Source organism: Mytilus edulis, chromosome 7 (assembly GCF_963676685.1).
Source record: "Mytilus edulis chromosome 7, xbMytEdul2.2, whole genome shotgun sequence".
In the NCBI taxonomy this organism is placed as follows: domain Eukaryota; kingdom Metazoa; phylum Mollusca; class Bivalvia; order Mytilida; family Mytilidae; genus Mytilus; species Mytilus edulis.
The window spans coordinates 47,424,532-47,438,184 of record NC_092350.1 but is presented as its reverse complement, the minus strand read 5'-3'; the positions used below and the strand labels follow the sequence as shown (position 1 = coordinate 47,438,184).

The following is a 13,653-nucleotide window of genomic DNA, read 5'->3' as shown; positions in this document are numbered from 1 at the left end:
AGACATTCTTTCTATTAAACTTGCTATACCACGTGACTGGAAAGATTTGTTATTACAACAACACATGTCACCTAAGAGCAACTCTTTTGGATTCGTTTTTGAGCATGAGAATAAAAAAATGCCTATTAGCAAATTATATACTAAAGATGTATATTCACTTTTTATCGATCGGGTAAGTGTTTCTCCTATTTCACAACAAAGGTGGGAAGAAAGTTTTAATAAAGAAATTAGTGACGAAAAGTGGAACAATATTTATTCACTAGCTTTTAAATGTACTATTGAAAGCAAACTACAAGCTTTTCAATATAAAGTGTTACACAGAATAGTCTCACATAATTATCTCCTTGAAAAATATAAACTTTCTTTAACTAATGAGTGTGCCAGTTGTAAAGAAATAGAAACTATAGAGCATAATTTTTTTGAATGTATAGAAATAAAACGATTTTGGAGAGAATTTTCTAATTGGTTGCATTTAGTTTTTGGAGTAAAAATATTTTTAAATAAAGACAGTGTCATTTTTGGTATATTGAATTCTGATAACTTAGTGTTAAACTATTGTATTTTACAGGCAAAATATTACATTCATTATGTAAAGTACACACAATTAGACAGATTGTTTATATCTGTGCAAGCTTTTCTCAAATTTTTGAAAAGACGTCTGGAGATATTAGAATATTTATATCTTTCTAAAGACAAGCACGAGTCATTTGTCGACAGATGGGGGGAATTTATGGAAGTTATTAATTAAATTTTATTCTCGATATGATCCTGTATATTTAATGTATTCCAAAGTATCTTTTACTTGTATCATATACCGATTATTCACATCATTTACTTATTTTTGTTTTTACTATGTCTTATTCGTAAAATATCAATAGTATGCCTATGCCATATGTGAATCACTTATATATTGTAAAAATGTATGTATGTATGTATGCACTGTAGCTTGAACACCAAAAAGATCAATAAAAAATAAAAAAAAAATATATTAATCATACGTGTTGAACATTGCATTATAAATACATGTTTTATAGGAAAATGGCAAGTGAATCCCCTGCATGTGGCATCTGCGATTCAAGACATATTTCAAAATCATCAACAGCATGGTGTTTTGAATGTAACGAGGGACTGTGTGAGGAATGTAGGGAACACCATACCCTGAACAAAGCATCGAAAATTCATGGTATTATACCTGTAAACGAATTTCAAAAGTTACCTGTAAGTGTCCTTCAAATAAAAGAATCCTGCAAATCACATGGCGAACGATACCAAGCGTATTGCCATACACACGAATGTTCTTGTTGTACCAAGTGTCTCTTAGAAGACCATAAGAGCTGTAAAGATCTAACAGATATAAAAGATGTTGTACGCAGCATCAAATCGTCAAGCATGCTTTTAGAAATTGAAAAATCATTGCTGGAAGTTTCTGAAAACTTACAAAGGATTCAAAAGAATCGTGCAGAAAATTTGTCATCTCTTACACTCTACAAACAGACGATTGAAAACGAAATTCAGATTGCTAGATACACTGTCAATGAACAGTTCGATCGTCTTGAAAAAGAGTTAGTGAAAGAATTACAAACGATTGAAAACGACACAAGAAAAAAAATCAGCAAAATTTTGGCATCTGTAAAACGGAAAGAAAAGAAGATAGATGGACTTCAAATAAGTCTTACAATAATAAAGCAGCATGCATCCGACCTTCAAACGTTTCTTGTTAGTAAACAGATTGAGCATGAATTGATAAAAACAGAGAGGCTCATAGAGTCATTGCAAGATAACAATGGGCTTTCAGATGTCATCATCTCTTTACAAACCAATGACATGATGAAAAATCTCGGAAATATTAGAAAATTTGGTGAAATCGATGTTCAGACCAGTCAGAGTGATATCTCATTAGTGAGACATAAAATCCACCAGGCACAGGCCAACGTTGCTGGTATGACCAAGGGCAGTCCTGATCATCCATATAAAACAATGAAAACTGCGGAAGGTTTGTTAAATCAATTTTTGAGTTTTTGAAAATGCTCCCTTATAAACACCGATTTTCTTTCTGGATGCCAACAATTCACGAAACGGGTCATTACGATTTAACCACATTGAAATCTAATATCAACAGTTATTACGATTTAATCTACGAGCTATTCACGTTTTTAACGTGTTATTACGAACTTTATACAAAATACTTCAAAATTTACAAATTTCTTACGAGTTGTCAAGGTTACTTATTAGTTACTGTTGTGCATTGTATTGACTTTGAATGAATAGATACAATAATATTACGAAATGGTTATATTCGACTTAACTTATGACCAAACTTAATACAGACTCGTCCTAACTTTATTTAATTGATAAATTCAACAACACTTACCGTTATCTAGATAAAAAAAAAACGTTACACAACCGAGAATTTTCTAAATATATTACCGAAATTTACACAAAGGAACTTACTTTTAATAAATAAAATTGAAATATAGATCGTACCACTGCATCGAGTGTAATACGATATTTGTCCACTCGAGACAGTTAAATTTTCAAATTTAAAACGCGAGGCTTGCCCGAGCGTTTTAAATATTTAAAAAATAATGTTACTGTCGAGAGTGGATAAATATTGTATTACACGATATTTGGTGGTGGAATCTGTTTCTCTAATGATTTTCTAACATTATGCATGTAAACTTATTCCTTCTTTTCGAATGATCTGCAAAAAGATGTGTTCTTTCTATGTGACGTCATCAGCCATGGTCGCCCTTTTTTATGCCGTCACAATAGAAAATTCAGAGGAAAGCAATAAATTCGACGTCATAATCGGATTTTAACCAATGAAGTCCTGAGATCAAACGAGCCACACGTTGATTAATTTTTTTTATATAGAATGGGTGTAAAAAGGGATAAATTGACGAAAAATTAGAGAAACGGTAATAACTGTTTTTTTTTGGATTTAGAAATTTTAGTTTTACACGGGACACTCCACACTAAAATTTACGACAAAAGGAACGTATTGTTATTTTTTTTTTTTTATGGTGATGTTCCTTTGGCACCATCTTGTGGTGTTTATATTTTCTCCCACTAGTTCGCTTTGCCCGTAGCTGTTGTGATGTTCTTGCTTTAAACGAACGTAATCTATGCCTTACTAGTAATTAGTTATCAAAGGTACCAGGATTATAATTTAGTACGCCAGACGCGCGTTTCGTCTACATAAGACTCATCAGTGACGCTCATTTCAAAATATTTATAAAGCCAGGGATTTCGTTCTCAATTACTTAAAACCTTTACTTGATAACGGGAATTAAGAAACAATCCTGGTAAACTTATCGTTTCTTTGAATAAACTATCATAAAAGGTTACCAATTAAACACTGCAATCAGATCATTGAATATTGTTTTTATTGGTAATAATTTCGATTTTATTATCAGTAAATAAAACACAAACTATATATTATTGTCATATAAAGAGACACATCCATGGATACACGATGTCTGTCCCAAATCAGGACCCTGTAATTCAGTGGAAGTCATTTGTTGATGTGTTTCATATTTGTTTGTCGTTCATTTTTTCGTACATAAATTAGGCCGGTTTTTTTCTCGCATGAATGTTTTTACATTGTCATTTCGGGGCCTTTTATAGCTAAAAATGTGATATGGGCTTTGCTTATTGGTTAAGGCCGAACAGTGACCTATAGTTGTTAATATCTGTGTCATATCCAGAAATCAACGCCACTTTGCTTATTTGCATATTATACTAAAGAAATCGGATACGGGCCACGGAAATTATAATGAAATGATAGGGAATTTTGAAAAAATATCTCCTTTTACTTTTATTTAACATGTTTAAGTGATAGACTGGTTGCCGGGGCAGAAAATAAATATACACAACAATATACACCATTAAAACGAAACATAATGACTGTTGTTGCAAAAATCAAGGTTCCTGAGCTATTTTAAAAATCGAAGCGAGAGGCTTTTGACATTGCAGTATAGATACAGGCTAAAATGACTGAAACGTCAAATTTGCAAAATTCGTGTCGAAAATTGGCTAACAAGCTCATTAGAAAACAGGTTGCCGGGGTGAAATTTAAAACTTGAAAGTTCAAAGAATAAGCAAGTCCAAACCTTGTATGTGTAGTCGTTAAACTCTAGGTTCCCCGGTACAGTGAAAATGGCCCTATTTCAAGAAGAATTAACTCACGAAAACACGAACAATTGACTAAATTCGCGTTCATTGTTTTGATTTTAACCGCCTGACAACTTTACGGAAATACCAGAGTGATTAGATAGCAATACACAGTTAGAAGTTTAGTTTCGCATTTTGGCCCCTGGGGATTTTTCAAATAGAAAAGTTATTGTGTAATAAAATTAATTTTTAGACAGCTGAGTACTAATTTAGCCTTCAAAGATGGTTTATAAGAGCATCAAGATTGTTTTAACATGTTTTATGGGCTATTTTCTGTTTGACAATCCGTATTTTCATAGCTTGACCGGCCATCGGTCCAGAAATTAATGTAATGTTTACAAACACTTTTTTTCTACACGAAGTTTTTGACGCAATTTTACAAAAAAATGAGATAAAAGACATACGATTTTCATTGGATCTACTGAATGATATATGTACACAGTTGCAGAAAAGGTATAACTTCAAGCAATTGAAATTCGACTTTTAGCCAAATTTTTGGGAAATATGTGACATCTTTCCCCCTCTCCCCCCCCCCCCCCCTTTTTGCAATATTTTATAGCAAATAAGTGCAGACTGTTGCCATGGATGCACCCAAACGAAACTATATTAAACCATTTTATATACTGGATATAAAATCTATGGAAGATTCTGATTACATACATATGCACATATATAACACAAACAGTAGGCTAAGTAGTGCAAGAAAGCAATGAAAAGGGGATGGTAAAATTTATGAGGGCAAATTTTTATATTTTTTCCTAACTATTTATTGTTACCTTATGGCATACTTACCAATCTCAGAATTGTATAATTTAAAACTTTTCATACCACAAATCTATTGATATTTAGATTCTAAATCAACTTCTGAGGGAATTAAGTCTTTACGAATGACAATACATGTCAATTTTATTGTTTACAGTCCTTATCAACCAAAATTAGACATTTTGACACAAGGCTTATATTTTTACTCTATCGGCTTAACCGTTGCTGCTGTAGGATTGGGTGCATGTAGTAGTATAAGAATTGAACGCGTTTGTTTTTTTCTTGCGAATATATCAAATTATTATTTTTATCAAGATTTCGTGTTACATTTTGTCATATATTAAATGTATAGTTGAATCAGATGTAGGAAATTAATTCCCTACTACCAAGTTTTTTAATCAAGTCTTTGGTATGCAATAAACATAAAGATTAACATTTTCATGCTTGAAATTGCAAAATTTTGTACAATTTTCCATCATCAGATATCTTATTTAGAATTTCAACAACAAAAAAATTACAAAAAAGGTATAGTTTTAAAGATTTGTTCAAAAATTGAGGTAGAAACAAGATTTTACACTTTGACTTGGCATTTTACTTTGAATCAACTTTTGTTGTGTTTCAGTGTCAACTGCAAACCTTTATAAAATATTCATCACTCAACCAATTTTCAAAAATAAAAAGCCATTTTACTCGTTCAAGCTAGCAGAACTCAGAAAATTAGTAAAAAGGGAGAATTCGAAAAAAAAAATATACTATTTAGGTAGCAATACAAAGATAGGAGTTTAGTTTCGCATTTTGGCCCCTGTGGATTTTTCAAATAGGAAAGTTATTGTGTAATAAGATTAATTTTTAGACAGCTGAGTACTAATTTAGCCTTCAAAGATGGCTTATAAGAACATCAAGATTGTTTTAACATGTGTTATGGGCTATTTTCTGTTTGAAAATCCGTATTTTCATAGCTTGACCGGCCATCGGTCCAGAAATTAATGTAATGTTGACAAACACTTTTTTCTACACGAAGTTTTTGACGCAATTTTACAAAAAAATGAGATGAAAGACATACGATTTTCATTGGATCTACTGAATGATATATGTACACAGTTTCAGAAAAGGTATTACTTCAAACGATTGAAATTCTACTTTTAGCCAAATTTTGGGGAAATATGTGACATCTTTCCCCCCCCCCCCCCCTTTTTGCAATATTTTATAGCAAATAAGTGCAGACTGTTGCAATGGATACACCCAAAAGAAATTATATTAAACCATTTTATATACTGGATATAAAATCTTTGGAAGATTCTGATTATATACATATGCACATATATGACATGAACAGTAGGCTTAGTATTGCAAGAAAGCAATGAAAAGGGGATGGTAAAATTTATGAGGGCAAATTTTAATATTTTTCCCTAACTGTTTATTGCTACCTTATAAACAAGGACTCTGTGACGGGCAACTTATAATATCCGTGGTTTAAAGATTTTAATGATATCAAGCCAGTCCAGTTCAAAATATTGTCACGTGGTACAATTCTCATTTACATATTATGAATATTAATTAGCAAAAGCGTTACTTATTTCTGGCCATGACATTTTGGTCTAGTGTGGAGAGTTGTCTCATAAGCAATCATACCACATCTTCTTTTTTATATGGCAAAAGATATCCATGGAAATGACATGTGCCAATGCGAATAGAACTGCATAAGTAATCTCATTGACTTGTCATAAGTGTTTCCCTTTAAACAATTATAACTCGAAGCTTATTATGACGTCCATTATCACTGTACTAGAATACATATTTTTTAAGGGGCAAGCTGAAGGATGCCTTCTGGTGCGGGAGTTTCTTGCTACATTGGAGACCCATTGGTTGCCTTCGGTTGTTGTCCGCTCTATGTTTGGGTTGTTGTCTCTTTGACATATTCCCCATTGTTTTTCTCAATTTTAATACATGTTATTTAACAAAATAGTCCTTTAATCATTACTGAGAGGCGGGTCAAATAATCTTCATGGTTACGAGATGTGCAAAAACTAATATATCATCATACCAAATATCATTGACCTACGACTAGTGGTTCCAATAATCAGTCCTTAATCAAAAACCAATACTTGAAAACTGAGCAAAAATCACAAGATCATTAGAACATGACTGAGGGGTGGAGTAAATAGTATCCATGGATATGAGATATGACAATGCGTATACAACTTTGTTATCCTTACACTGTAACTTACCACTAGGGGTTCCTAAGTAAATGACCTAATCACACAAAAAAAACATAACATGAAAACTAAGCCAAACATTTCAGAGCCAACAGACCATGACAGAAGGTGCGGGCCAAATAATCTTCTCGGAAATGAGATATGCAATTGTTTAAATACAATTGCATACCAATTATCATTTATTTACCATTAGTGGTTTCCCATAAACTGACCTAATCAAAAGCTAAAACCTGAAATCTAAGCAAAAGTTTCAATGTCAATAGACCATAACTGAGGATGCAGTGCTAAATAATCTCTATGGAAATAAGATATATCAATACTAATACAACTGCATACCAAATATCTTTAACTTACCACTAGTGGTTCACCATAAACAAGACCTAATCACAAACTAATACATTGTTGACCTAGCAGATGTTTGAAACAGCATACCTATGTCTCGCTTTTTGACTGTCAAAATAAATTATGTGCTTCAAAACTTCATAAATGATCTTTTTGCATCATGGCGTCAAACGAATGAAAATGTTCAAGCTTAATATTAATCCGTTACAAGCACGCTCCGATTTTGCAGGATATCGCTTTAATTTTTTTTTTTTATTTCATTGCATCACATTTATTTCCCTCCTTAGTAATGAAATGTCAACTGTGGCATTAAAAGTGAATTGTAACCAATGAAAAAGACTATTTTCGGTTAAAATTTAATAAAAGAGGGACGAAAGATACCAAAGGGAAAGTCAAACTCATAGACACAATTTTTAGTTGTCATTTAAGAAATAATTCACTAAAGCCTAAGATTGATATTAGTTTGAAGCCTCAATCTACGCGGGTAAAATTGAACAGCCATACAACGGCAATAAAGCCTTTGCTTCAGTTTTTTTTAATTACTGTATTTGTCCTAAAAGAATCGAAGTAATGCAAAGTCACGCAAGCAATATTTAGTTTATCATTTTCAATTTAACTAATGCTTGAGATAAAATTACAATTATATGTTTCCAATGTTCTTTTACTTTCATAACAACGCACTGAAGAGTTTTTGTCTTTCACTTCAGATCCTTGTTTTATTGTCACTGTGAAACCAGCGGAAGATGCCTTGAAATTTGGATTAAATGGGCAATACAGACTGTGCATTACGTCAAGTGGTTTTATATTAGAAGACATTCAGAAAAAGACACCAAAATGTTGTTGGTCATATAATATAGTACGAAAATTTGGGAAAACGGGACCAGGTAAAGAATTTGCAATCACTGTAGGAAGAAGGAATGTTCTAGGCGAAGGAACTGTTTTGTTTTTGTGTAGTTCAAAAGATGAACCACGTCAAATTTCCCTCCTTGCACGAAACATTATGGAAGAGATGAATCCAAAGGTTTAACATTGAATTTCGAGGACAAGAATTAACACTTAAATAAAAAGTAACGATTTAAGACAGATGGAGTTTTGGAACAAAGAGAATAAATCACAGGACAGGAAAATGCGTTATTACTTAAATATATCTCATATAACATTGTTTGCAAGAAAGGCCGCCAGATTAACAATAAAACAATTGTCATCGATATGTAGTTTATTATTTTTTGTAATAACAATGTAAAAAAAAAATCTCTTTAAGTTTCATAGTTACATTCTTTTTTAATTATATGGATCTTAAGTTCATAAGTTCTATATCATGTTATTAATGAAAACGCAGTCTTTCATTTTAAATATAATTTATTTAAAGTGAACATTTTATTTTGAATGAAGTAGATAATTGATATTTTTTTCATATTACATCCACAAGTTATATTTTTTCAGCTACATTTTAGCTATACTATTAAGTCGTTTATCGATTTCAAAGTATAATGTATATTGTTGTGTATTTTTTTTTATTGAAATTCTTATAACGCTGAAAACATCAATGATACGTTGGTAATTCCAATGTAAATATAGTCTAGTTTCCCATGGTGTGGTACAATTTTAACTGTTGGTGTCTTATTAAAAGAAATATAATTGAAAGGGGGAAACTGTGAACAGCTTACTTGTTCCACAATATTTTAAAATTCGTATAACAACTATATCTTTTAAATGACTTCTATATAATTTACTGTCATCAAATTACATTGTGTTACTATGTTTTGTGTTTGTGTAAACATTTTTTAGCGAACCAGTATCAAACTTACACAAAGTGTGAGACTGATAATGACCACTTATGCTTAAGATTTAAATGTTGCTCGCTTTTACAAAATACCCGATTGCGGCTTTTGGAAGCCAGTAATTTTTAATAAACTTGCACGAGTTGCTGTAAGGCTTAGCATTATAACTGTGTATGTCCATCACAGCACTATGTTGAAGAGTAAAAGCAAAATACGTTAATCAAGTCTATTGTACCAACCTTACAGAAAATATTGAACTTTGTATAATCAATAGTGTAAATTAGATTATTCTTTGTAAGAATTATACAAGGATAGCATAATGTTTAAACTTTACGTTTCGTTTAAAAGAAGATGTCCTCTAACAAATCGTTTCGTGTCTATGATTTACACTTTAATCAAAATTAGATAAATTTGTGCATGACATATCTGCTTTTTGACTAAAGAAAAGCAAAGGACATTACTAAACTTTTATAAAAAAAAAGATGAAGTCATTGTTTTCTATTGTAAGTTATGGACATTTTAAAGGAATATTTCAAACACAATACTCTTGTGCTTGTGGTAGAAGTTAACGTTTACTAATAATTTAACTATTGCACTGGGGGTTCCTATTGGATAAGGGGGATGATCTCTTCAAGTGTTCTACATGCGGTGTCAACAGGGTTTCTCCTGGGTCAATTATTTTTTTCGCCACCTCTTTCGTCAAAACAATTTATTTTTCGCCACTTTATTATTTTTTTCGCCAAGTAACACAAATGTATATATTTTTTAAAAATTTCCTTTTTTTCCAGCCTCCCTCCCCCCTAAATAAGAAGTGTTTTTTACAACAAAACGAAGCATCTTATCACTTAGACTTGATCCCTCGTGTAAGGTGTAGTCATTACATTGAAGGGTTACTCTCATGCCAACCTTTTGAATAGATTTCTTCATAACGACAGTTTTCTTTTCTAGACCATCGTAAATAAGTAAAACTATATGCTTGAAACACGTGTTACTGAAACGACTTCGAAGTACCCACTCAAATCAATGATCTATATGAAATTTAAATGATAAAGTTTTAAATCAGAGACCTTTCTTGCTTTTGAACATTTTTCGTCATAGCAACAATTTTCTTTTCTGGACTATCATTAAAAGAAGGAGAGGAAGCGTAAATTTTTGCTTCAAACACGTGCGTCGCAAAGTGGTTAAAAAATCCCTTTTGAGACATGTGACAGAAGCCATTTAACCATATCATTTTGTCATATCATACAATCAACACCTTTATTAATTAGTCCTTTGATGTCGATAGCTATGAATGCAATCAGCTGATTATTGATTTTCTGTCAAAATCTTAACGAGTTCAAGGTGAATTCCGAGTATTGTCTGATCAGTAAAGTCAGAGAAACCCGAAAAAAGTCAATAAACAAGATGGCTGTAAATAAATCGTTATATATATATATATTTCTTTCGCCAAATTCTTTCGCCAATGACGAATTTTAATCGCCACAATTATTATTTTTTCGCAAACGACCGCCAGCGGAAACCCTGGGTGTCAATATAATTTGAATGCCCGTGTAACAATAAGAATTCGCAATGTGGAAAACTTGAATCATCTAAAAACATTTTACTTGTAAAATAAGGTTTTTTGACGATATAGCTTGTTATACAGAAAATGTATCAAAAATAGGTCAGATTCATTCTTGCTATGAGAAGATTTATCAGGCGTAGAAATATTGAAAGTGATTGGCAATTGAAATATAACCCAGATAAAAATGCCATTTCATGGATTAAACTTTCTTCATTATTTATGAATTACATTATCATATCTTGCTATCAGTAAATGTTATTTGTTTTAGACAGATGCAACTTGAACATATGCAAATAAAATCGAATAATAAAAAAGCAAAATGACGTTGTTGAATTTGATTATACCTTTTGTGCTTCTTTGTTTCATTTATAAGTTTTGATAGTGATTGATATGATAACAAAATGTTGAATATTGTACCCCTATTTTTGACTTTTTGACATTCTATGTCTTTTTGAATTGTTCACACATTATTGTCAAAATAATGAAATTTGATGTAGAAGGTTTGACTCGCTATAAAACCAGGTTTAATTTACCATTTTCTACATAAGAAATCACCTGTACCAAGTCAGAAGTATGACAGTTTTTATTCATTCGTTTGATGTGTTTGAGCTTTTGATGTTGCCATTTGATTACGTTTTTTTTTCTTTTTATCCAATTGAACTTGAAATAAAAGATACGACCGATAATGTTGAATACTGTACCCCTATTTTTGACATTTTTAAATATTATGTCTTTTTGAATTGTTCACACATTATTGTCAAAATAATGAAATTTGATGTAGAAGGTTTGACTAGCTATAAAACCAGGTTTAATTCATCATTTTCTACATAAGAAATCACCTGTACCAATAGTTATCAAAGGTACCAGGATTATAATTTAATACGCCAGACGCGCGTTTCGTCTACATAAGACTCATCAGTGACGCTCAGATCAAAACAGTTAAAATGCCAAACAAATACAAAGTTGAAGAGCATTGAGGACCCAAAAATTCCTAAAAGTTGTGCCAAATACGGCTAAGGTAATCTACTCCTGGGCGTAAGAAAATCCTTAGTTTTTCGATAAATTAAAAGTTTTGTAAACAGAAAATTTATAGAAATGACCATATAATTGATATTCATGTCAACACCGGAGTGCTGACTACTGGGCTGGTGATACCCTCGGGGACGAAACGTCCACCAGCAGTGGCATCGACCCAGTGGTGTAAATAGTTATCAAAGGTACCAGGATTATAATTTAATACGCCAGACGCGCGTTTCGTCTACATAAGACTCATCAGTGACGCTCAGATCAAAACAGTTAAAATGCCAAACAAATACAAAGTTGAAGAGCATTGAGGACCCAAAAATTCCTAAAAGTTGTGCCAAATACGGCTAAGGTAATCTACTCCTGGGCGTAAGAAAATCCTTAGGTTTTTCGAAAAATTAAAAGTTTTGTAAACAGAAAATTTATAGAAATGACCATATAACTGATATTCATGTCAACACCGGAGTGCTGACTACTGGGCTGGTGATACCCTCGGGGACGAAACGTCCACCAGCAGTGGCATCGACCCAGTGGTGTGAATAGTTATCAAAGGTACCAGGATTATAATTTAATACGCCAGACGCGCGTTTCGTCTACATAAGACTCATCAGTGACGCTCAGATCAAAACAGTTCGTAAGAAGTATGACAGTTTTTATTCATTCGTTTGATGTGTTTGAGCTTTTGATGCCATTTGATTAAGTTTTTTTCGTTTTATCCCATTGAAATTGAAATAAACAATACGACCGATACAGTTCTGTCTAATTGATATCTTGACTCACATCTAGAACTTAACAAGTATGATCGGTTGTGAATAGAACTGTAAACAAAAGAGATGATAAGATTTCCAATTGTTTACTTTACAATTAAATGTAGCCATATGTATATTTCAGCAGCACCTGATGATTATGTGTGTCAGTTGATACTTATTTCTAGGGCTTGTGTTCCCTATCATGACTTCCTTGATAAAGTGTTGCTTTTCACAAGGGACCTGCATAAACAAGGAGCCAAACATACCAGAGAAACATTCAAACTCATTGATCAAAAGCAAACTAACAAAACCATGACTACAAAAAAAAAACAGATAGACAAACAAACAGACAGACAGACAAACAATAGTACACAAACATCAATATACAAAAATAAAGACTAAGCAACACTAGCTCCACCAAAAACTATGGGTCAGTCAGCGCAAGTGCTCCGGAAGAGTAAGCAGATCCTGGTTCACACATGGCACCCACCCCGTTGTTTATGTTAATACAAACCCAGTAAATAGTCTTATTTGGTAGGTCACGTTCCTGAGAGTATAACTTACTAAATAGCCTTCACTTCAGTTCTGATATTAAAATCAGTTAAAAGATCAGTTTTTGTAGATGTACTAGTACAAAAATGAGGAGTTATCTGAAATATATTTTCTGACTCAAGTCATAAATGACATTACCGATAATTGGCTCATCTTATTTATATATCTTTTTATTATTCTTCAATTTCGTACTGAATTGGACCGTTCAGTTATTTTGGTGCAAGCGGAATTGGTGAATTTTATGTTTCAATATTAATATATTTCATCAAATCACTGTTTAACGATTATATGTTATGCAAGATCTCCTTGCAAATCTATTCATGCTGCAATTTCGTCAAATTACAAAAATTGCAGATAAACATTTAATTTTTTTAATCAGGCAATAAAAGAGGGGTGAAAGACACAAAGGGACATTCAAACGTATTAATTGAAAGAAAAAATAAAACAAAATAATAAGACCAACCGACAAACAGTATTACACCAAACACAAC

General features: G+C 32.2%; 1 protein-coding gene across 1 annotated transcript; it reads left to right on the top strand.

Annotated features, from left to right (window-relative positions):
• The first annotated feature begins 1,038 nt into the window (after positions 1-1,038).
• LOC139483167 (transcription intermediary factor 1-alpha-like) lies at positions 1,039-8,520 on the top strand. Its single transcript, XM_071267202.1, has 2 exons — positions 1,039-1,993; positions 8,201-8,520. The coding sequence occupies exons 1-2, from the start codon at positions 1,039-1,041 to the stop codon at positions 8,518-8,520; spliced, it is 1,275 nt and encodes a 424-aa protein (XP_071123303.1).
• The last annotated feature ends 5,133 nt before the right edge of the window (positions 8,521-13,653 follow it).

What these genes read in the sequence shown, in the direction of transcription:
- LOC139483167 (XM_071267202.1), top strand. Translation starts at nt 1,039, where the DNA reads ATGGCAAGTGAATCCCCTGCATGTGGCATCTGCGATTCAAGACATATT. An exon ending in AACAATGAAAACTGCGGAAG is followed by an intron (nt 1,994 to 8,200) that starts GTTTGTTAAATC and finishes CTTTCACTTCAG; the next exon opens with ATCCTTGTTTTATTGTCACT.